We start from the raw sequence: 26,345 nt of genomic DNA, 5'->3' as shown, positions 1-26,345 counted from the left end.
ATCACTACAAACAGCTGAAACACCTGGTATTGTTTGGTAGACATTGGGTAGAACAAACAGAATTTCTTCTGGCACAAAAGTTTTGAAGAAAGAAGCATCTGCTTCCATTTTTACTGGGCAGAAAGCTGCTGATACATCACAGATTCTTCTAATTCACACTGAAACGAAGACAGGAAAATACCATACACTACATTCAGAGTTAAATATAGTCTATGGAGAGGAAGACTAATTTTTCTTGAAATTTGCATGAACGATCTCTTCATCGTACCTGCGATTTACTGCTTTTTGTGTTTCTGGTGTTGAACAGCTGGACTTCTTTAGTCATAAACTGCAACCTTGTATTTGTGGTTGGAAGAAACAAAGAATGTACAAGGAATGACACATTTATATCCATACTTTGGTCATCAAGTTCAAGATTGAAGATTCTTTAATTGTCACATACATAGTTATACAAAGTACAACACATAGTGAAATGCATCCTGAACCGCTCTTTTGTAGACTGTGCAAGTTGCTAAAGTTAAATAGTGCAAAAAGCTAAAAATGCAAACAGAGGAGTATGTTCAAAATGAACGGTAACCAGACATAAAAAGTGACCAGTGTAGCAGTGCGGATATGGTGAGGGGTACAAGAGCACAATGTACATCAGGGTGTGAGGTGCAATGGCATGTCCAGGTTCAGAGACCTTATGGCCTGGGGGTAGAAACTCCTCCTAAGCCTCTCAGTCCTGGCCATGATGTTCCTGAGTCTCTTTCCTGATTTCAGAAGATATTTAAAAATCCTCACCCTCTCCACAGGAGATCCGTTGATGGTGAGGGGAGTGTAGACCATCTGCTGCCTCCTACTGAAGTCCACCACCAGCTCCTTTGTCCTGTCGACATTCAGCTGGAGACTGTTGTCGTGACACCACGCTGTTAGGTTCTCTACCTTAGCCATGTAGGCCGACTCATCGTTGTTGGTGATGAGCCCCAGCTCAACTGTGTCGTCCGCAAACTTACCAATGGTGTTGGAGCTATGAGTGGCCTTACAGTCATGAGTGTAGAGTGCGTACAGTAATGGACTGAGTACGCACCCTTGTGGAGATCCTGTGTTGATAGTGATGCTGTTGGAGACACAGCTCCCAGCTCTCACCACCTGTGACCTACCAGTGTGAAAGTCCAGTGCCCACGCACACAATCAGTACTTTACTCCTAAGCTCCTCAGTTTAGTGAACAGTCTACTGGGCTGTTAAATGCTGAACTATAATCAATGAACAGCAATCGCACATAGTTGCCCAGTTTCTTGTCCACATGGCTGAGGGTTGTGTGCAGGATGTTGGAGATGGTGTCCTCCATTGATCTGTTGGAGTGGTTTGTAGAGGCTCTGACTTCAATCTTAACGGATGCGTCCGAAATCGCAAACACTGTACATTACACACTGCATGTACAGAATTTTGTTAGAACCTTACTACTCGGCTATTAATGTACTGCATACTGTATGTATTATGAAAACAGTATGCATGCACTCGGACATATTTCAGTTGCTACCGTGCATATTGCCTGACCCAGATGTTTTTCCGATGATATAGCTTTACCCCCGAGAAAGTTAAAAACTGTTAAAAACTATCAATGGAAAAACATATATTTGAGTATATTTGTAAAACTGGCAGGGATTGGGCCTTTCTGGAATGCATTCATCAATTCCAATCAAAATCAGTAAGTGGAACTGGAGTTGGAATTTAAATCTCTCTGAAATTCGAAATCAATTCCAATTCTGTTCCCCATAGTTTGTTTTCCAATCCCAATTCCAGTTCCATTTCCTGATTTGGATTGGAATTGATGAATGCATTCCGGAACCCTGACAACTGGATATTGTTGTCTGCTTAAATCTGTACAGAGATGGCACTTTCTCCACCATCTTGACAAAAAATTTTGAGACCGTGACTTCGTCTCCAGTTGCAGCTCCAGTGGCTTTGTGTGATAGCGTAGTATCTATCGGTTGCACACTTCTGAATTTTGCAAAATGTATCCGGGTACCGTTCACCTACCGCTTCAAATATACTGCTTATTTTGCTTATTTTTATTTTGCCTCCAAGAAACAAATATGTGGTTTTAGACACCCAAAGACATTATTTGCATACCAGTCACCCTAATCAGAAAGCTGGACAAACGAGATAGATCCGGTTTGCAACAGCAATGCAATACCGGCCCGACATGCGCACACACATGACCTCAAAGAGCCTGACGGCATTCAGACAGGGCCTTGATTTCCGTTGGGTTTTACCGCAGAGGTCAATAACGGCATTAACATGCATTTCATCTGCACACACTCCCTTCTCATTATTACCGTCTTTTTATTCCGTTTCTTTTCCACCCACATGTGATTTATGGCCAAATTTTTAAATTAAATTATTTATTAAAAGTAGATTTCAGTTTGCAGTCCATTGAATTTGTTGCCTTTTTTCATTTTCTGAACCTGTTTAAGGGCAATTCTAAGGGAAATTTAAGCAAAAATGGACCATTGAAGTAAAGAAATAATAATTTGAATTATATCATGATAATTATCAATATGATATGGAAAAAATACAGTATTATGATAAAATATTTTGCCATATCGCCCCTTTCATGCAACTGCAGGTTGTAGTCTGACTGTATACATTGTGTGTATGGTGGCTCTGAAAACCCAGAGCAGGTCAACATTAACAGCTGCAAAAACATTAAGATGACACAAAAACATCAAAACAAAAAAATTAAGTTAATTTCATTTTTAAATGTGTTGCTATTTTATCTTTATCTTCAAGCTGTTGTAACAAGTAAATTGTACAAGTAAATTTGCCCAGTATGGGATCAATGAAGTCTTGCCTTATCTTACCTTCATGTATTGGGTTCTCTTAATGTGTTGCGGTTTTCATAACGGAAGTGCTCTGTGCCACGTGAGACAGTATTCGACTCACTGATCAATGTTGTACATTATTCAGCTAGAGAATACGAAATGGACCGTTAGGACTGGCTGGTATACCGGTATATTTTCAGAATGAGGTAGAGAATGATACAGTACTATTTATATCGATTTATCATGCGTTATAATTAGGGCTCAATTAAAAATTTTGAATAGAGACCAAAAGTACAATTTCCTCATTCTAAGCAACGCAAAAGCTTCAGTTGTGATGTTGCACAGAATCACAGCTACAATTAAACCAGGATGCGTTTCCCAAAATCCCCTGCTAGCAACGTCCGTAATTGGCCTCATTGAGTTGCATGGATCCAACTATGAAAGTTGCTAACACAGTTAGCACAGGTAGTGAGGGGGAGAGGGCAGGATGGCTGTATGGACAGAGGGTCTGTGAGAGCTGGCCTATGGGCCACTTCTTGGTCAGTGGGGGTTGAGGTGAAGTAAACAGGTGTGGTGGCGTGATGGTCTGAGCTCAGTCTCATCAGAGTCGGGTTGACAGTTTCCCCCTGTGGAGAGAAGCAGCACAGGCCCAAAGGAGTGCAGGGTTGCAGAGTCCTGAGGGGCCAGTGACCATACATCCCTATAATATAATATAATATAATAAAATAAAATAAAATAATCACATTGTCACGTTGCGGCAAGAAGGTGAGCAGGGAAGCAGGAGCGCAAGCTGTACTCACGGGTAATCAGGGGTTTAATAGGCAAAAGACAAACAAGCAGAGACATCCACAGACACTACAATGACGGATCTGGGGAAACTAACTGAGACACAGACTAAATGCACAAGACAGGTTGAACATAACAGGCAACAGGTGATCACAATCGGGGATTCACACGAGGTAATGAGGGGGGCGTGGCACACACGAGGACCGTACGGAGCTGGGCATGACACACATGCTGATGCATTCTCTTCTTCATCATTTTCTGCCAATAAAATGGCAGGTTTCAAGGGAGCTGTTCTCGGTAGGTATATAGGTACTGTAGCTTTTTGTACTGGCCTTGTACAAAAGTGTTACTTGTAACCCATTATTAATACCTATAACATGTTTTGTCCGTTTTGAGGACATTAGAACATATTCGCAGTGTGTATTCATGTAGGATTCTCTAAAGACATAAAATAGCTCTACAACTTTCAGTCTATCCCTAGAAAATTAAAAGTGAAACTGAAACTGAAATATATAAAAACTAAATAGATATCTTTCAAGTCAAGTCAAGTGAAGTAGGCTTTATTGTCACTTCAACCATATACAGGTAGTACACAGTGAAACGAAACAACGTTCCTCCAGGACCAAGGTGCTACATGCAACATAAATTTACAACATAAATTAACAGAAAAAACTAAAACTAGCTACCTAAGAGGCCTAGTTAGCTGGCTATCAGAGACAAGACAGACTGACAACATAATTTTACAACATAGAATAAAGTGCACGTGCGAATGTGCAAACAAGAACAACAAAAGTGCGATAAACACGACATAACACAATATAATAATATGGTGTTGAGGTGATGAGTTGAGGTAGTGGAGAACCAGTAGACTTTCCTTAACGTAGCAGCAAGAATTAAGGAATTAGTGCAAAAAGTAATCCAGTATTGAATATTGTGCTAAAGAGCATTTACAGGTTGGTGTGTACGATAGTTTGGTAGTGTAGGTCAGTGTGTTTGCGCTTGTGTTGATTAGTCAGTCCAGTCTCAATGTTTTGAGGTAGATGAGGTGAGCTGAGTGATAATGTTTGTGTGTGTGTGTGTGTGCATTTATCACTCCAGTCCCTTTTTGTTGAGAAGACGGATGGCTTGTGGAAAAAAACTGTTACACAGTCTGGATGTGTGTGCCCGAATGCTTCGGTACCTTTTTCCAGATGGCAGGAGTGTGAAGTGTGTGTGAGAGGGGTGTGTCCGATCAGCCACAATGCTGGTGGCTTTGCGGATGCAGCGTGTGGTGTAGTGGTGTAGATCTATAAATATAGATATATCTTTAAAACATATGAAACTCGAAATAAGATGAAAATTTTAAATATTATAAAAAATTTAAACTATAACAATATTAGTCTGCAGCCATAATGTTTTTATTTGTCTTAGTTGAATGAACAAAGAGTGATGAATAATGGAAGGATATATTTAATAAAAATACCATGCATTTATTACATGATGATGACATCTCTGAGGATCATTGTTGACCAGAACTCTGGGCTTCCGAGGTTCGGAGTTCTCTCATTGGTTGTTCGGGATAGAGGATTCCCTCTCCTTTTTGCAGCATTGGTAAAACAAGTACAATCCAAGTACCAAACAGATTAAACCGAGCAGTATAAACCCTGCGACCTAAAAAATATATGAGAGAAGTATTCAGAAGTCAAAGCAAAAGAATATGTTGCATGATTGTTAATTTAATTGACAAAATAGTTGAACAATGTCTATCTAAGAGGGTAACACTTTATAATAACAGTACATGAATTAGCATGTAATTAGTAATTTCTTCACTATGAACTAATGATGAACTAATGATGAGTTAAGACATGTATTAATCATGAACTAATGAAGAACTAACGTAACTACGACATGAGTCATATGAATTACAGCATGAATAGCACCACCTTAATTCATGTTAGTTCCTGCATGTTAGTTAATATATTAATTAACACTGCGGTAAACTAAATCAAACATGTTCTAAAAGAAAGATGGCACAATGCAAAATTGTTTAGAAATTTGTCACCTGCAGCTGTCACAAACATCAGTGAATGATTTCACCTAACTAATCCAACATACAGTGATGCATTCACAATTAAGAACAATTGTCTCATCCTGTTTTGAGTGATTCTACTGCTGCCGTCCTACAATAATGCATTCATTAAGCAGATGCAATTTTCCAATTTAAAATCAGTGTTAGCATAGAGATGCTGGTTATCGCTTTGGTTGTTATGGATCGGTTTACTGTCATTATATCATTATAATGCACTGAAGACAGATGTTTGTCTTCTGTTCTTGCTCTTCTTTTGAGCCACAATTGCCCCTTCAAAAAGTCAACTTTCCTCCTACCATTCAGTTCCTTCTTCATCCAAATGCAGCCACAGGACCTCTGCTCTTCTACTTCTTTACAAACCACCAAAAATCTTATTTACATGAGCTTATAAAACATGTATAATTGATATATTTTTTTAAATGTCAGGGTTAGGTTAGGGTTGGTTATTAAGTCATGACATAATGATGCATTAACAAGTCATGAATTCATGTTACTTTATAAGTAATTAATATTGAGTAAACAATTATGTGCCCCCCCAAGTAAAGTCATGACATAATGATGCATTAACAAGTCATGAATTCATGTTACTTTATACGTAATCAATAATGAGTTGGCAATAATGTGCCTTATTTTGCACCAGTATATCCAAAATGATTAGTTTAAATTACATACTCATCAGCATGTAAAAAAAACCCACAAAGCACAGAAATGAAAAGGTAAAACACACCTTTTATTTTACAAAGGTTTAAATGGCAGTGCACCTTTAATATACAACTTGCCTCTTGATTTTTCATAAAACTCAACCTAAAACATATGCAAAACTGAAATCAATATTTTAAAACTGTTTGAAGAATGGTCACTAATAACAGTAACATTACACAACTTTACAACTACGCATAACTTTTTATTTATTTTTTTTAACAATATTAACAAAACATTGTTAGAATATTGAGGGAATAGTTCACCCAAAAATTAAACTTGTCATTTACTCACCCTCAAGTAGTTCCAAATCTGTATGAGATTTTTCTTCTGCTGAACACAAATGAAGCTGTTTGGAAGAATGTTCGCAACCAAGCAGATCTCGGCCCCCATTGATTACCATAGCATTTTTTCCTACTATGGCAGTCAGTGGTGCCCAAGATCTGCTTGGTTGCAAACATTCGTCCAAATAGCTTCCCTTGTGTTCAGCAGAAGAAAAATCTCATACAGATTTGGAACTACTTGAGGGTGAGTAAATGAAAAGTTTAATTTTTGGGTGAACTATCCCTTTAAGCAACAAGTATACCTCACTTCTTTGATATATCAAGAAGGGCACTGCTCTCTTTCAATTTTTTTATCATGTCTACATTAGGCTGAGCCAGGCACCTTGCAAGACAGACATCAGAAAATTTTTGGATGCTTTCTCCCATTTTAAAAGTGGCTCTCACTGCTTTGTATTCTTCGGGATTTGCAACTGCCAACTCAGCAATGGGGGCTTGCATGACAATTGTGTTTCTGTCAACATTAATTTTGTTGTACGCTTCAGCTTTAGTGAAGCCACCATTTACCAGGTGTAACACTTTGTGGTAGCGTTTGATGGAGTCTTCAGGGTTTTTTACTATAGGGGAAAGAAGGAAGAAGAATGTTGTACAAGTCCGATAAAGGTGAGAATTATTTTTATATTTTATATATATATATATATATATATATATATATATATATATATATATATATATATATATATATATATATATATATATATATATATATATATATATATATATATATATAAAAAAAACACTGCGCTAGTGTTTTTGGGATATTTTATTTTAATTAATTAATTATTTTATTTATTTTTTTCTTACATACTGCGCCTTTAAAACCTTAATTTTCACTTCTGGTTGAACTATACCTTTTAATATTTTGGATTGAATAAACATACCTCTTCTAAAATCAACCCTCAGTTTCTTGGATTTTTTCTTGTTTCTTCGTTTTTTATCCTTTTTCTTCTTCTTTGTTCTTGGTTCGGAATCTGATGAATCTGAAGATTCTGAGGAATCAGAAGATTCATCACTGGACACCTTCTCCTTGGATGCAGCAGTATTGGATGAAGATGCAGACAGTGCCTGTCCAGGAGACATTACGGCTTCATGCCTCAGAAGTGCTATGACAAAGAACAATTTAAAATAAGTGTAGAACAAAACTACAGGTAAAGACTTTACCACATTTAATTTAGGAATAAGTTATTTAAATAAAATTACTTCTAATTACAAGTTGTAACTTACGGACTGCCAGAATTGTTCTTAAAGTTCATGACCTTAATACTCACCATCCTCTAATCTTGCTCTGAGAAAATTTTTGTCATCTGTCAGGGAGTCAACTTTTTCCTGAAGATGAAGAATCTTCTGCTTTTGCATCTCTATTGTTAGTTTTGCTTTGTCAAGAGCAATCTGCAAAGTGGGTGCACCTAATAAAAGAGAAATCAGAAACATGCAACTTGGCTGAAAGCAGAATAAGAAAAATGTGGCCTACTTGAATTAGGCCTAAGTCAAAATACATAATTTACACCCTACACATTAACAGCCACATTTCTGTGAACCAAATTACACAAATGAAATATCTAAATTAACATTTCAATCCAGCAATTCTTTTCCCATTTTTTCTGTAATGTTTACATATTTCTTGCATAGCAATGTAGAAAAGGGTACAAACAAACCTCCTGTTTCACTGGTTTGCTGTATTGCAGGCTGAAGTCCTGAAACCAACAACAACATCAACAAAACAACTTAAAATACAGCATTTGAACAAAGAAACAGGCAGAGTTTAAAAGTTGGCATGAAACCGGCATTTCGATTAACTTCATTTCTGTATAGGGAAGAATGGCTTATGTCAGAAGCCAACCGTTTTCAATCCTCATAACCAGTCATTTAATTAATTTTTTTTTTTTTTCATTGTAAAGATAAAAAAAGTCCTAAATTTTACTTTGTCTTTATGCAAACTGACCTGCGTATTTACATAATATTTATACTATTCATGTTGATATTTGTAATGGAAAATAGCTACATATACCAAAGTTATTAGAGCACATCTATGAGTTTTTTTTTTTTTGCAAAACCAAAATATATAATCAAAATGTAATTCATTTAGAAAATGTGTACACAGTACGTATACTTTCACTTGAGTACACTTTAATATGGCAACACTTTATAATAATTGAGTACACTTTATAACTTAATTACAACTTTTCCCTCAAATTCCTAATTGGCTCCTTATCAATAGTTAGTAGTTAAGGTAGTTGTTAAGTTTAGGTATTGGGTAGGATTAGGGATGTAGCATAAGGTTATGTAGATAAGCCAACAATATGTGCTTAATTAGTCTAATAAATGGCTAATATTCAAGTGCATGCCAATAAGCAACTAGTTAAGTGACCCTAAAATATGTTAAATGTCAACTTTAATACTTTTTATACCCCAGCGCTTACAAGCTAAGTGACAAAACACTGTTTAATATCTCAGGAGAGACAAATACCAATGAATGAAACTTTATGGATGTATCAGTAATTATATTAAATGACTTACTTTCTGATGAGTTAGCTGTACTTTCAGTCTGAACATTCTTGCGTGCAGATACAACTATAGGGGGGAAGCAAGCATAGTTCAGTATTTAAAAAAAACACCTGAAAACATGTACATAAGCAGGGCTGCCAACTCACACATATGGCTTTGTCTCACATTAATAGACTGCCCAACTAAACTTCACAACAATTTTACATCAATAATCCCTATGTTTTCACACTGCATTGTGGAGTAAACATTTCCATGCAGTGAAATGGTTTTGTGATTGACAACATTGATACCTTAAAATGCCCAATCCCCTGACCAGTGCCCTGACTTTTGAAGTAGAGAGCTGGCACAGTTAAAAATGCCTGTCTGTATTAGAAACTGTAGACAAACGAGGTGCATTGTTTATTGTAATGAATACTATATTATTTTTTCACTGTGTAGAGAATAAAAAAAAAGCATATAATAAAGCATTTTGATTAATTTAAATACATAAAAAATGGCATGGTTTTACAGATAAAGCTTGAATTGATTAGGCCTTATTTCATTTAAGATTTTCAAGTAGCCTATCTTTTATAAACGTCCCTTAGAATAAAACATTAACGTTACTGGTGTGCAAAACAATGTTTTAAGATATGTCAGTGCGATCAGTTTTCAGCTAAAACTTGAGACTAGGCCTTGTCTGTGAAAACGCGACAATGACTTACCAAAATCTCACTCAAGCCAGGCCACTCAAGTTTGCAAGCCCGGCAAAAGTACATCAAACAACATGCATGTTACAAATACGTACCATATTTTTTATTTTTATAATACATACCATATTCACGTGAGCTGTACTTGCTTTGTGTGGTAATTTTCCTCCCACAACGCGTTGCCTTTCTCTTCTCATCCATCTTGCTCAAATTTGTTGATTGGCGCGAAGCTATGCTTAATTGTGCGGTTGGCGCCACCCCATCGTCCTCGTGGTCTAATGACATAGTTTGGATTTTTATTACTGTAATTCCACTTCTAAACCCTACGTGAAGCTCTGGTGGGTCTTGGATATCTTTACAGTTATCCCAGTTTGTATATACATCCAAAGATGGTGCAATACCATAAAGTTTTACTTGGGTTAATGTGTGTATTATGTTTAAGCCCTTGTGCATGATTGAAGCAGGTTCTTATCGCACCGGAAATAGGCGGGGCAATCTCTGTTGTTTTTAGCGCCACCTGACCTGAGTTTAATTACTGTAGTTAGCACCAATAGCTCTCTGGTCATGTTGCATTCAAAATTGCTGCTTTTCGCGATTCAGAAACCCACGACTAACAGGAAACGCAAGCTCATTAAATGGCTTCAAAGTAAAAAGTTACTAGCAAGGAGAGTAAAGTGCTCAAGATGTGGCCATAATATGACAATGGAGAGAAATAGAAGACATGTCGACGGTTTTCATTGGTAAATTAAACAAATTACAGATTTGATTACATGATACACTGTTGATCTTTTTTTCCATGGATATTATAGGTCTACAACCTAAAAAAGTCCTTAAAAGTTTTAAATGTCGTAAATACGGTTTTCCTAATTAGCGTCTTAAAACGACTTAAATCTAGATTCGATAGGTCTTATTTGGGTGGTATTACCACGAAAAAAAATCCACAAATATCTGTCGATATCGATAAACGTCTTCTATATATAAATTTGAATCTGGCCGCAGATGGAAAAACTTGGGTTGCCTAATATCACGCCGCCCCCACCTCCCCAGGCAGGTGAGTTTTTATTAGGGTTGGAGCTGAACTCTTCAGGGCTGTAGCTCTCCAGGACCGGGGTTCGCCACCCCGGCCTAGGAGATATTGTGTGTGTTTGAATAATATGGCGGCAAATCTATGCCATTAATAACCGAGCGCACCACTGATGCTGGCGCGTGACATGTTCTCTGCGCGCAATTCTCTTCATCTAAGTTTGAACAGTTTTCCCCTAAGTTAAATGTGTTGTCATTTGTGTAATGATAAGCTGTCAACAATGTTAATGATTTTATTAATATTAATTTATATTTGTTGCCTACAGAGCCTATGAGTTTCCTACATTACAATATAAAAAAAGATGCATCCAACAATCAGAATATTGCTTGGGGTGTAGGTTTTAAGCTTATATAATCGATAATTATCTGCATATGAAAACAATAGAGTAATAATAAAACATAAGTTTAATGTCTTCATTAAGATAGCTAAGTGTGCGTGTGTTTGGGTGTATTTCCTTTGCAGGTTTGGTCTTATATTTCATGTAAAGTGGTATTAAAAAGGTCTTAAAAAATCTTTAATATCTGACACCATGAATACATTCTCTCCACGCTGCAGTGTATCAGGCAGCTTTGCCACAAAGACTTTAATAGGTGGTTATAATAAAACAGGCTTTACTGTATATCTTGTTAAAAGTTTATATTTTACATGTTATCACGTTTGTATTTCATGTTACAGAAATAATGATACTTCTGAGAGTTAGGGAAAAGAAAAAATGTTATCAATGTGTGTTAAAAATACTTTTGTCTACATAACTGTTTTTTGTTATTTATCGTCATCACAGGATGTGCAGACATAAAAGTCATCGAGGCAAGAAAACCAGCCGATCAGTGCGAGCAGGGTCTCTCTTTGAGAGATCAAAACTCAGCTTGTCATCTTGGCTAATGTTCATTTACAGGTGAGTCTGTTACTGGACAGCTGAGAAGGTATAGTATAATATTACAATGCCTTTCAAAGTTCTTTGTTTTAATTTTGACAACTCAGCTTTCCATCATCATTGAGTCATCATTGTGTACTTCACAGGTTCACTCAGGGGTTACGGATCAGACAAATTGATATGATGCAAGATGGCATTGCAAAAAGCTCCAAAACACTCTCTAAGATGGCTAGTATCATGAGGAATGTTTGCCACTGTGCTATGAAACGATTCAGAAGAAGACATGGACAGATGATTGGAAGTGCTCTGGAATTTGCCGTTCTTGATGAAAGTAACTTTCGTCATAAAAGAAAGGTAAATTTAGAACCTATAAGGCAAATTTGCTGACCACTATTATTGTCATTTGAACATTTCTAATTGGCATTTATTTGGTTTTGGAATGTCTGTGATGTCTTACTATTTCTTGTAACATATAAATAATGTACAAGCACACATCTGTTTTTCTCTCATCTGTTTTCTTTTATTCTAGAAATAACCAACTGAGTGTATATGTAAACCTTGTTTGTTTTGAAATTAAAATCAGCCACACTTGTATAAAGCTCCCCCAGACTTTCCTTTAATTTGTTACCCGTCTGTATGTGTAAACATGTTAAATGAATATAATGATAATGTAGTATTTCTTTTTTTTTTAATTACATATTTAACTTTTACAGTATGGACGAGGGAGAGCATCAACAACATGGAGGCGAAAGAAATGGGTGTTTGGCATTCTAGGTGTGAGGAATAAACACAGACACCCAATCTTGCGGCTTGTGAAAAGAAGATCAAGAGCACACCTCGTTCCCATAGTTGTGAAACATGTGCGTCCAGGCACTACCATTATTTCAGATGAGTGGAGAGCCTACAGGGGTGCTTTGGCCAGCATGGGCTACAGACATTTCACAGTAAACCATTCACAGTGGTTTGTAGACCCACACAGTGGAGCTCACTCACAACACATTGAAAGAGCGTGGCTGACATACAAAACGAACATATGGAGACTAAGAGGGAATAGGACAGAGAAGATGCTAAAAGAACACCTCTCACTCATAGAGTGGACTCACTGGCTTGGGGAAAAACATAAGCAGGGACCACTTGGGCGCATAATAAAAGACATTTGCCATCAATTTCCTGTTTAGAAGACAACATGCTGAACATTTGTATTTTGTGTAAGACATAAGTAAAATAAAGGTTAAGATACAAGTTACCTTAGCCTCTTGATTTAAAGTGCACTGCCATTTAAACCTTTGTAAAATAAAAGGTGTGTTTTACCTTTTCATTTCTGTGCTTTGTGGGGTTTTTTTACATGCTGATGAGTATGTAATTTAAACTAATCATTTTGGATATACTGGTGCAAAATAAGGCACATTATTGCCAACTCATTATTGATTACGTATAAAGTAACATGAATTCATGACTTGTTAATGCATCATTATGTCATGACTTAATAACCAACCCTAACCTAACCCTGACATTTAAAAAAATATATCAATTATACATGTTTTATAAGCTCATGTAAATAAGATTTTTGGTGGTTTGTAAAGAAGTAGAAGAGCAGAGGTCCTGTGGCTGCATTTGGATGAAGAAGGAACTGAATGGTAGGAGGAAAGTTGACTTTTTGAAGGGGCAATTGTGGCTCAAAAGAAGAGCAAGAACAGAAGACAAACATCTGTCTTCAGTGCATTATAATGATATAATGACAATAAACCGATCCATAACAACCAAAGCGATAACCAGCATCTCTATGCTAACACTGATTTTAAATTGGAAAATTGCATCTGCTTAATGAATGCATTATTGTAGGACGGCAGCAGTAGAATCACTCAAAACAGGATGAGACAATTGTTCTTAATTGTGAATGCATCACTGTATGTTGGATTAGTTAGGTGAAATCATTCACTGATGTTTGTGACAGCTGCAGGTGACAAATTTCTAAACAATTTTGCATTGTGCCATCTTTCTTTTAGAACATGTTTGATTTAGTTTACCGCAGTGTTAATTAATATATTAACTAACATGCAGGAACTAACATGAATTAAGGTGGTGCTATTCATGCTGTAATTCATATGACTCATGTCGTAGTTACGTTAGTTCTTCATTAGTTCATGATTAATACATGTCTTAACTCATCATTAGTTCATCATTAGTTCATAGTGAAGAAATTACTAATTACATGCTAATTCATGTACTGTTATTATAAAGTGTTACCATCTAAGAGATATACTTATATTCAGTAATTATCCAGCAATGGACAACAGTAGTATGTGATTCAAAATTTGGCAATTTTATCTTATCTATTTATTTATTGCAGAGTTCCTACCTGAGACCAAAACATGGAATCTTCAAAATGAAGCCTCCGTCGCTTCATTTCAGTTTCATTCACTTGCAAAGGTTGACACCATTTCAGAGGGCCACCACTGTCCATGTTGACATATTCTCCTTCCCAGCTTGTAGCTGCACAGGTGTAGTAATTGCCATCAAAGAACAGCAGGGTCAGCCACACCACTGCTGGCGTAACGCAGGACATCAGCTTGCCACACTTTTCCCAACACAAAGCACATCTATTACCTCCCGCTGAATCCAAGCACGAAGCACATCTGACTTTATTTATGATCAGCATGAAAATAATAGACATCAGTGCCGGAATGACAAAGAATGCTGAGGAAAACCATGCATTCCTATAAGGATTGCACGGACAATGAAATTCCAGTTCTGTCATCTTCTCCAGCCCCAAGAGGACGAAACTCATGCCTGTGTTTAAAGCCAAAGGACTTTTTCCAATCACTTCTTTTAGTTTGGAAAGCCATTGCTGGTCAGGCATTCTTGATACTACACAAGATGTAGTTTGAGATAAACTGTTCTGCTGCAAAGTGTATCATTCGAGTATGGTTTAGTTTCTGTTCTGACTTAAAACACACCTTTTCCAGAAATACCTGAATTAGCACTTCTGGCATTATACTTTCTGGCATTCCTTAAAAAAAAAAAAAAAAAAAAAAAAGCACTTTTCCAACAGAGTATTAGATCGATGGTATTCATAGCTTTGGTTTTATTGAGCTAGTATCGGGAAAAATTCATTGTAGAGTCTTAAAGCACTTATGTAAGTCGCTCTGGCTAAGGGCGTCTGCCAAATGATGTAAATGTAAATGTAAATGTAAATGTTTACCCATCCATGTGTATGTCAAAGAAGGCGTGTTTATATTCATTTCAGTTGTTCTCAAGCAGGATGTTGGTCATGCGTGAACTGGTTTTTCCTGCAGAACATTTATTAAACAATTGAAAGAAACTGGAAAATCAACACACTGGGCTTCTGAGAAAACTTATATGTAGTACTGTAAAAATAGTAAGATACACAGCATCACATCTATAGAGTGAAGTGATATAGTTGTGTTTAAATATGTTTTTTTATATATTGACATCTAAACACAATATATGTTGTACTACCATATTGCTTTACCATAGTCATTGGGCCATATAAAATGGATTAAAATATCTACAGTTTTTGGAAGACATTTCAGATGTGAGCTTGGCCAGCTGCTCAGTCCCCCAGATTGGTACTTCCTGAAGCTCCTCCTGGATCTCATGGGAACACATGCATCAAAGATGGTATCAGTCTTAAAGATAACCAGTCTTCATCACTACAAACAGCTGAAACACCTGGTATTGTTTGGTAGACATTGGGTAGAACAAACAGAATTTCTTCTGGCACAAAAGTTTTGAAGAAAGAAGCATCTGCTTCCATTTTTACTGGGCAGAAAGCTGCTGATACATCACAGATTCTTCTAATTCACACTGACACGAAGACAGGAAAATATCATACACTGCATTCAGAGTTAAATATAGTCTATGGAGAGGAAGACTAATTTTTCTTGAAATTTGCATGAACGATCTCTTCATCGTACCTGCGATTTACTGCTTTTTGTGTTTCTGATGTTGAACAGCTGGACTTCTTTAGTCATAAACTGCAACCTTGTATTTGTGGTTGGAAGAAACAAAGAATGTACAAGGAATGACACCTTTATATCCATACTGTCAGGGCTCGGCAAGGAAGCAGCAGAGCAAGCCGTGCTTACGGGTAATCAGGGGTTTATTTGAGAAAGCGACAGACAAGCAGGGACATCCAACGTGACAATACAATGACAGATCTGGGGAAGACAGACTGAGACTCGGACTAAATACAAAAGACTAGGCAGAAATAACAGGACACAGATGATCACAATTGGTAATCACACGAGGTAACGAGGTGGGCGTGGCACACATCGGGATCGAACGGAGCGGATCGTGACAGAACCCCCCCCCAAAGGCGCGCACACCGGGCGCGCTCGAGGGGAGGCGACGGACGAGACGGGGGAACAGGACCTGGAAGACAAAAGCAAAACATCAACGAGACACCGGAAACAGGACAGAGACACAGAACAGGAACAAGGACCAGAAAAACGACAAGACCCGACAGAGGACAGGGAACGCGGACAGGCAGACAAAGAAAGGAGACAGAGAGGGGACAGAAAAAGGAGGAACAAAAGGGCCAGGAGTGAACAGAGGAGACAGAGAGGGACGAGGAACGAAGGCAGGAGGGACAGACGGAAACGGAGGAGACACAGAGGGACGAGGAGCAGAAACAGACGGGACGGAGGGAAAGGGAGGAGGAGCCAGGGGAGCCCGAAGGAACCCAGGCGGGCGACGGGCAGCGGCCGGAGGGGCCGCAGGCGAGAGGGAGAAGTGAACCGAAGGGGACCACCCAGGGGCCAAGGGAACGGGACGAGGGAGTGACGGAGGGGACACGGAGGGAGCAGGAGGGAACACCGGTGCAGGCAGGCAGAAGGGGGAAGCCGCGGCAGGCGGAGGCGCAGCCGGAGCCGGCGAAGGCGCCGTCCGACGCCAAGCCGGAGCAGGGGGGCCCGGAGGCGGCCGACACGGAGCCGGAGGCGGGACCGAGGACCGGCACCGAGGAACCAGGGGGGGACCCGGAGGCGACCGCCGACCCCGAGCCGGAGGACCCGCAGGCAGCCACCGAGCCACAGCCAGGGGCCGAACGGGCGAGCTAGGGGGCAGGGCGGGCGGGACCCGGGCCCGACGCCTGTGTCCCCGTCCCTTGCGGGACACCGAAAGGCGGGGTCCAGGGGGCTGTTGACCTCGCCGGGGCGAGGGAGTCATGAGGGAGGTCATTCCTGGGCGGACAAGAGTCAAGGCCTCAACCGGCGGGGCAGCCAGAGCCGCGGGCGTGGCCGCAGGCGGGGCCGCGGGCAGAGCGGCGGCCTCAGGCGGGGCCGCGGGCAGAGCGGCGGCCTCAGGCGGGGCCGCGGGCAGAGCGGCGGCCTCAGGCGGGGCCGCGGGCAGAGCGGCGGCCTCAGGCGGGGCCGACTGGACAGGCGAGCCGGGCTGGGCCGGCTGGACAGGCGAGCAGGGCTGGGCCGGCTGGACAGGCGAGACGGGCTGGGCCGGCTGGACAGGCGAGACGGGCAGGACCGGCGAGCAGGGCTGGCCGGACAGGACAGGCGAGACGGGCAGGACCGGCGAGCAGGGCTGGCCGGACAGGACAGGCGAGACGGGCAGGACCGGCGAGCAGGGCTGGCCGGACAGGACAGGCGAGACGGGCAGGACCGGCGAGCAGGGCTGGCCGGACAGGACAGGCAGGTCAGGCGAGACGGGCTTGGGTGTGTGGCCAGCAGGAGGTGCCGCAGGCAGAGCAGGCACCTCGGCGGGCGTGGGTGCAGGCGGAGGCAGCACCGGAACCGCAGACGCAGCCACAGGCACCACCATCACGTGGCCAACAGGGGGCGCCGCCATCACACGGCCAACAGGGGGCGCAAACGCAGCCACCTCAGGCAATTCGGGTGCCGGCAGGACAGGCGAGACAGGCAGTTCGGGTGCCGGCAGGACAGGCGAGACAGGCAGTTCGGGTGCCGGCAGGACAGGCGAGACAGGCTGTGCAGGAGCCGGCAGGACGGGTGCCGCCATCCCGCGGCCAGCAGGGGGCGCCGTCGCGGGCGCCGCCATCACGCGGCCAGCAGGGGGCGCCGCAGCGGGCGCCGCCATCACGCGGCCAGCAGGGGGCGCTGCAGCGGCCGCCTCGGGCATTGCCCTAGGCAGAGCAGGCAGGACAGGCGGGTCAGGCAGGACAGGCAGGACAGGCGGGTCCGCTGGCAAAGCGGCGGAAGCTGCAGCAGGCGGTGCCGCGGGCAGAGCGGCGACATCAGCAGCGGGCGGCGCGGCCGCGGGCAGAGCGGCGGCATCAGCCGCGGGCGGCGCGGCCGCGGGCAGAGCGGCGGCGGCAGCAGGCAGCGCAGCCGCGGGCAGATCCGGAACATGCAGGTCCGGATCAAACAGGTCCGGAGCAGGCAGGAGGGGTGCTGAGCGCGTAGGCGCCCTCCCTTTAAGGGCTCTAGCGACCCGGGGAATAGCGTCCCTAACAGCGCGTATTCCACCCTGACCCAGGCGTGCCGGCCGGTAATTATACGCCTCCAACGGAGGCGGCTTCTCCTCATCACGAGGCTTACCAGCAGGGCTGAGCGGGTAGGTGGCAGCGGGGTTCTCCCAGGCGGGGAGCAGAGAGCAGGCTCCTAGGTAGAGCGTCGGGGCTGCTTCCGCCAGCTCTCTGCTCCGCCTCTCCCGGCTGCTCGTGAGGTGCTGGCTCAGGCGGCGAAGGCATTTCCGTGCCCTCTGCAGCGGGTACTGTTGCCCGGGCGGGCGTTCCTTTGCCAGGAGGTCCGCGCCCTGCTGGGCTAGCTGCAGGGCCGCGGGGTCCTCCTGGACCTCGGGCTGGGATCGCCAGTACACAAAGTCTTGCAGGAGACCGAGCCGGTGGTGCTCGGTCTCCCGCGTTGTGTTGTTGCAGAGATCTGTCATTCTGTCAGGGCTCGGCAAGGAAGCAGCAGAGCAAGCCGTGCTTACGGGTAATCAGGGGTTTATTTGAGAAAGCGACAGACAAGCAGGGACATCCAACGTGACAATACAATGACAGATCTGGGGAAGACAGACTGAGACTCGGACTAAATACAAAAGACTAGGCAGAAATAACAGGACACAGATGATCACAATTGGTAATCACACGAGGTAACGAGGTGGGCGTGGCACACATCGGGATCGAACGGAGCGGATCGTGACACATACTTTGGTCATCAAGTTCAAGATTCAAGATTCTTTAATTGTCACATACATAGTTATACAAAGTACAACACATAGTGAAATGCATCCTGAACCGCTCTTTTGTAGACTGTGCAAGTTGCTAAAGTTAAATAGTGCAAAAAGCTAAAAATGCAAGCAGAGGAGTATGTTCAAAATGAACGGTAACCAGACATAAAAAGTGACCAGTGTAGCAGTGCGGATATGGTGAGGGGTACAAGTGTAGGAATTATTAGCTCAGGTAATTTTTAATATCTCCACCAATATGTTTGAAATTAATTAAAGTTTAATTAATTATTATTTAATGCTGATTATTAACCAATCTTTATGCCGAATGGTCGGCTCCTCCAAACTCAATTGCGGTATCCCTGTGAGTCTGTTAATGTGAGACTTAAATGGGATTCACTAATTACCAGTATCGCTTAGTAACCTGGGTTAGAAGGCTGGTCCAGCGAGCTGCATCACCAGGTAATGTAAACGATTGGTAGCGAAGCTCCCCTCACGGCCGATGAGAGAGAGTCTCGCGATGTTTCAGGCGAGTTTGAGGTTCAGAGCGTGTAGCAAGATCGCACAGAGGCAGGAACTTAGTGTGAGTACTCAATGACGGAGGCTGAAGTTGTGTAAAAGACATGCATTTATTCCTAGCTAACACTACAACTAACATAAGACAGACATTACACCTAACACAAACAACAAACACGAAATAACGGAATAAAACAAACAATGTAACTATGAAAATGCACTGACCGGATTTAAATGAGTAACCTTAAATGGGAAATACTGTTCTGCAAAGCAAGCACAGTTTGTGGAAACACGACCCTAAAGTCTTATAGCAGGTTAACAGAACAGCTTAAGTTGTTAGAATGAAAGGAAGTTGGTTTACTTGGTTGAAGAGTGGGGGGGGGGTCTTGGCAGTTGATGGCAGAGCTGCTGAGCTGATGGCACTCAGGAAGGCGCGGCGTTTGGAGCAGTGGAGTGGAGTCCCTTTAGATTCTCTCTCCTGGTGAAGCTTTGTCTTGGGTGCTGTTCTCTGTTCAGCTGGGCCTTCACCGGAGGGCTTCTTGTGGGCTTCTCTCCTCCCGGGCTGATGTTCTCCTTCGGGCTGGCGGTTATTCTCTGTGCACCTTTGTTCTGAGGTGCTAGATTTTTATGGTCTAAAGTTCATGAATAGGGATGACCAGGAATTCGAATCCTGGCCCAATGGCTGGCCATCCATTTGGCGGGCTTTCAGAAGGGGGTCTGTATCAGTCCTTTTGGGATTTATGGCCCGACTGATTCTCCCTTTACTGATGATTTTCATTAAGCTGTTATAACTTTTGATACATCCACTTTTATGGTAATCACTGACCAGATTTGGAATCAGGGGTGATTAACAATCAGTTTGACACCAAACATGCCATACCAGCTTCACAGGTACATACCTCATACCATCTGTATTAATTGATTAAACAATTAATTATTTCATCTATGTGACTGATTCACATCAGTATAGGATACAGGTGTTTTGGGTTGCACCTCAACAGATGTTACACTTTGTGCAGACATTACATCAAATATTCATATTACAAACAGCACATCTTATCCATAGATAGGCATGGCCGTTAGTTTGTGGTAATATCAATATAAGTTGCACATCTGGAAACAACATATTTTGTTTGGTGTGGCTTATGCCAATTCATCTTCTCCAGAATGGATAAGATACACCTAAATTCAGTTCTTTTAACATAGCATGGTAGAAACAAAGAAACTTGGTGACTGTCCACCAAGATCAGATAAGGACCACAAAGGAATGTTGGAAGAGAAGGGGGGGGTTTAACAAAGAAGACTCTCTAAAAGTTAGGACACATTGGTTACACTCACTTTCCAGATTCTTCTGGTATACCATGAGAACATATATACAATGGTAGCTATACCTATCTATTTATTTAAATTTATATGTGTTCAAGTGCAAAGGGGTAAAATAGGTGATACTCCGTGAACATGGTTATAAAGGTGGCACACAAAACACTAAGATTGTCTAAGGACACATACAAACATAACCTATCTGTATATTGAGACTAGTAGTCGTGGGTAAATCAATATACAGGGTATACAAAAGCCAAATTAAAGGAAATTTCCTTTAGGGTGTTCGTCTGTTGGGTGAGTGATATGTAAGGCAGAATGTATGGGGAGGGGGTTGTGTGCCAAGTCGAGGGACCCCTGTCCGTGAAGTCCACTCTGCTTGTCTGTAGGTCCCTAAATCTTTGGGCAATAAAAGTTGGAGTGCTGGCCTCCCTTGTTATCTGTGTGTGTGTGTTTATGTGAGTAACCCCCCTTTGGTGCCTCTCGTACCAGGCTCGGCCTTGTCTCAGGCCACCTGGAATTTAGGCCCTGTGATATGTGCATGTGTGATCCTACACAAGAGCACAATGTACATCAGGGTGTGAGGTGCAATGGCATGTCCAGGTTCAGAGAACTTATGGCCTGGGGGTAGAAACTCCTCCTAAGCCTCTCAGTCCTGGCCATGATGTTCCTGAGTCTCTTTCCTGATTTCAGAAGCTGAAACAGGCTGTTGTTGGGGTGGGATGTGTCCTTTATGATTCTGAAGGCCCTGCTCCTACATCTTTTGATGTAAATGTCCTGAAGAGATTGGAAAGGCCGACCTGCAGCAGTGTTCTGCTGCACGGATCACCCTCTGGAGGGCTTTGCGATCCTGAACACAGCTATTCCCGAACCAGGAAATTATGTTCTGAGTCAGGATGCTCTCCACAGCGCCTTAGTAGAAAATCCGTAGTATCGTTGGAGAGACCCTGAACTTCCTCAGCTGTCGCAGGTGGTACAGGCGCTGCTTAGCCCTTTTGGACTGGACTTGGATGTGAGCAGTCCACGTTAGGTCCTCAGAAATGTGGACACCCAGATATTTAAAACTCCTCACCTTCTCCACAGGAGATCCGTTGATGGTGAGGGGAGTGTAGGCCCTCTGCTGCCTCCTACTGAAGTCCACCAGCAGCTCCTTTGTCTTGTCGACATTCAGCTGGAGACTGTTGTTGTGACACCACGCTGTTAGGTTCTCTACCTTAGCCATGTAGGCCGACTCATCGTTGTTGGTGATGAGCCAACACACAGAACTGTGTCGTCCGCAAATTTACCAATGGTGTTGGAGCTATGAGTGACCTTACAGTCATGAGTGTAGAGTGCGTACATTAATGGACTGAGTACGCACCCTTGTGGAAATCCTGTGTTGATAGTGATGCTGTTGGAGACACAGCTCCCAGCACTCACCACCTGTGACCTACCAGTGTGAAAGTCCAGTGCCCACGCACACAATCGGTTATTTAATCCTAAGCTCCTCAGTTTAGTGAACAGTCTGCTGGGCTGTTAAATGCTGAACTATAATCAATAAACAGCAATCGCACATAGTTGCCCAGTTTCTTGTCCACATGGCTGAGGGTTGTGTGCAGGATGTTGGAGATGGTGTCCTCCATTGATCTGTTGGAGTGGTTTGTAGAGGCTCTGACTTCAATCTTAACGGATGCGTCCGAAATCGCAAACACTACACTCTGTATATACAGAATTTTGTTAGAACCTTACTACTCGGCTATTAATGTACTGCGTACTGTATGTATTATGAAAACAGTATGCATGCACTCTGACATATTTCAGTTGCTACCGTGCATATTGCCTGACCCAGATGTTTTCCGATGACATAGCTTTACCCCCGAGAAAGTTAAAAACTGTTAAAAACTATCAATGGAAAAACATATATTTGAGTATATTTGTAAAACTGGCAGGGATTGGGCCTTTTTGGAATGCATTCATCAATTCCAATCAAAATCAGGAAGTGGAACTGGAGTTGGAATTTAAATCTCTCTGAAATTCGAAATCAATTCCAATTCTGTTCCCCATAGTTTGTTTTCCAATCCCAATTCCAGTTCCATTTCCTGATTTGGATTGGAATTGATGAATGCATTGATGAACCCTGACAATTGGATATTGTTGTCTGCTTAAATCTGTACAGAGATGACACTTCCTCCACCATCTTGACAAAAATTTTTGAGACCGTGACTTCGTCTCCAGTTGCAGCTCCAGTGGCTTTGTGTGATAGCATAGCATCTATCGGTTGCACACTTCTGAATTTTGCAAAATGTATCCGGGTACCGTTCACCCACCACAGGGGTGCCCAATCTTATCTGCAAAGGGCCGGTGTGTATGCAGGTTTTTGGGATAACCTTTAGGTCAGCTGTTCAAACCCAGGTGTGAGGACTCTTCAGCCAATCAGTCCCCTAATTAGTAATCTAATTAGGGAGTTGCAGCGAAATCCCGCATACACAGCGACCCTTTGCGGATAAGATTGGCCACCCCTTACCTACCACTTCAAATACACTGCTTATTTTGCTTATTTTTATTTTGCCTCCAAGAAACAAATATGTGGTTTTAGACACCCAAAGACATTATTTGCATACCAGTCACTCTAATCAGAAAGCTGGACAAACGAGATAGATCCGGTTTGCAACAGCAATGCAATACCGGCCCAACATGCGCACACACATGACCTCAAAGAGCCTGACGGCATTCAGACAGGGCCTCGATTTCCGTTGGGTTTTACCTCAGAGGTCAATAAGGGCATTAACATGCATTTCATCTGCACACACTCCCTTCTCATTATTACCGTCTTTTTATTCCGTTTCTTTTCCACCCATATGTGATTTATGCCCAAATTTTTTGTGATTCTCGCTTAAAATTCTAACTGAGACACGGACAAGACAGGTTGAACATAACAGGCAACAGGTGATCACAATCGGGGATTCACACGAGGTAATGAGGGGGACGTGGCACACACGAGGACCGTACGGAGCTGGGCATGACACACATGCTGATGCATTCTCTTCTTCATCATTTTCTGCCAATAAAATGGCAGGTTTCAAGGGAGCTGTTCTCGGTAGGTATATAGGTACTGTAGCTTTTTGTACTGGCCTTGTACAAAAGTGTTACTTGTAACCCATTATTAATACCTATAACATGTTTTGTCCGTTTTGAGGACATTAGAACATATTCGCAGTGTGTATTCATGTAGGATTCTCTAAAGACATAAAATAGCTCTACAACTTTCAGTCTATCCCTAGAAAATTAAAAGTGAAACTGAAACTGAAATATATAAAAACTAAATAGATATCTTTCAAGTCAAGTCAAGTGAAGTAGGCTTTATTGTCACTTCAACCATATACAGGTAGTACACAGTGAAACGAAACAACGTTCCTCCAGGACCAAGGTGCTACATGCAACATAAATTTACAACATAAATTAACAGAAAAAACTAAAACTAGCTACCTAAGAGGCCTAGTTAGCTGGCTATCAGAGACAAGACAGACTGACAACATAATTTTACAACATAGAATAAAGTGCACGTGCGAATGTGCAAACAAGAACAACAAAAGTGCGATAAACACGACATAACACAATATAATAATATGGTGTTGAGGTGATAAGTTGAGGTAGTGGAGAACCAGTAGACTTTCCTTAACGTAGCAGCAAGAATTGAGGATCGAGGATTCCCTCTCCTTTTTTGCAGCATTGGTAAAACAAGTACAGTCCAAGTCCCAAACAGATGAAACTGAGCAGTATAAGCCCCGCAACCTAATATACCAAATATATGAGACAAGTATTCAGAAGTCAATGCAAAATAATATGTTACATGATTGTTGATTTAATTGACAAAATACAGTGGTACCTCAGTTCTCAAACTCACTAGAACTCGAATTTCTTAAAAGTCGAACCAACCAGACCGAAAAAAAAATTACCTAGAGCTCGATCTGAATCTCAGAAGTCAATCCGTGAACGCTGACCTAAGATAACTTGTATGCGCCGGGAAAGGAGTCACACGGCATGTCTCTCAGCAGAAACAAAGGATAAAGCTTCAGTCTCAGCCTCGCATTTGCTGTGATAGTACCAAATTTGTTCTTAAACCCCACGTACGCAGTTTTTACGAATATTCTGACATTCACCAATGTTTTCTTATCTGAATTTGTTCTTAGCTAAAAACAGAATCTACGCACACTCAAGACCATTCCTACACACATTTCAGTAATGATAGTTTGTTCAAAATAATCGGTTATAGCAGTTTTGTTCATTCTACAGTTCATAAAATGATAGTATTTGAATAATTTATAAAAGTAAAATATAAAAAATAATTTTAAAGTGTAAAAGTTATTTCCATGTTAGTAACGGCGATCATGCGGATTATAAATAGGTCTGTTTCTGCGCATTGGCCTTGCTATCAAAATGGCATTTCTGTTACTTCTTGAAGAGCTTGCCAATCGTGCTCTGAGAAGGGAACGCATGTTTGAAGATCATTTAGATTTATTTGGCACACAGCGCTCACAGAGAAGGTGATATCTCTCCATGTATCAGCTTTCTCTGGGGCTTTATATCCACTGGTTACGCTACTAAATAACATGTGTCTATTTGCATTTACCTCCTGTACAGTACAATCCACTTATAACGGACTTCAAGGGACCTGACAAAACAGTCCATTATATCCAAAGTCCGTTATATCCAGAGTTGCTGTATGCCCAGAACACAACTACAAGACACCATTTATGCATGCCACACCCCAGCAGACACACTTGTGGTATAGATTATTATATTGTACATGTAATAATCCAACTTTACCTGACCAGATGCGTGACTATTAATAATCCGGATTTATTAATAATTGTCGCCGGAACCTGCATGAACAAAACTACAGCTAAAAGCGGCCCTGGGGACCAAATTGTTTGTCCGTTATAAGCGAAATTCCGTTATATGCCAGTCCGCTATATCCGATGCTTTTTCTGCATGTTCTTAAAGGTGCACGGCCGGGACCAGCGGACCTCGTCCGTTATAGATGATATTCTGTTATAAGCGAGTCCACTATAACGGGATTTTACTGTATTAATACTTATACTTCAGCATTTCTGAAGTTTTTTTTCCTCTTAGTGCCAAGCGGCTCACAGCCTGCGCATCTCTTCGCCATTCCTTGCACACGGCCCTACAGTCTCATGCCCTTTTATGGGAAATTGCAGGGCGTTTCCATCTGCTAATTAGGACAAACTGGCACGCGCCTTCGGTTACGAAGATGTGGGATTCACTATTCTTAAGAACAAAGGTGTGAACAATTCTGCTACTTAAGAACACGTCATGAATCCGACGTAGGTTGTTCTTAACAAATTTCGTAGGAACGAATTTAAGAGAATTCTTAAGAAAATATTGGTGAATGAGGCCTATTGTTTGGATACATTTATTTTCTTACTTTACAAATGACTGTTTTAATAAATGTGCTTAGATGTGTTTAGTAGAGTATATGCTCTTCTTGTCATCT

General features: G+C 41.7%; 1 protein-coding gene and 1 long non-coding RNA gene across 2 annotated transcripts; one reads left to right on the top strand and one right to left on the bottom strand.

Moving 5' to 3' along the window:
* Positions 1–6,830: 6,830 nt before the first annotated feature.
* Positions 6,831–10,696, bottom strand: LOC111841323 (coiled-coil domain-containing protein 106-like). The gene is made up of 6 exons (XM_072698684.1): positions 10,019–10,696; positions 9,220–9,273; positions 8,358–8,396; positions 7,971–8,108; positions 7,584–7,805; positions 6,831–7,259 (listed from the first exon to the last, which is right to left on the bottom strand). The coding sequence occupies exons 1-6, from the start codon at positions 10,344–10,346 to the stop codon at positions 6,949–6,951; spliced, it is 1,092 nt and encodes a 363-aa protein (XP_072554785.1). The 5' UTR covers positions 10,347–10,696; the 3' UTR covers positions 6,831–6,948.
* Positions 10,697–10,716: 20 nt separating this feature from the next.
* LOC140578260 (uncharacterized) lies at positions 10,717–13,169 on the top strand. The gene is made up of 4 exons (XR_011982358.1): positions 10,717–10,944; positions 11,759–11,872; positions 11,998–12,205; positions 12,565–13,169. It is a non-coding gene; the product is annotated as an uncharacterized lncRNA (long non-coding RNA).
* Positions 13,170–26,345: the final 13,176 nt, after the last annotated feature.

Source organism: Paramormyrops kingsleyae, chromosome 13 (genome assembly GCF_048594095.1).
Source record: "Paramormyrops kingsleyae isolate MSU_618 chromosome 13, PKINGS_0.4, whole genome shotgun sequence".
In the NCBI taxonomy this organism is placed as follows: domain Eukaryota; kingdom Metazoa; phylum Chordata; class Actinopteri; order Osteoglossiformes; family Mormyridae; genus Paramormyrops; species Paramormyrops kingsleyae.
This window is presented reverse-complemented; position numbering and strand designations above follow the sequence as displayed.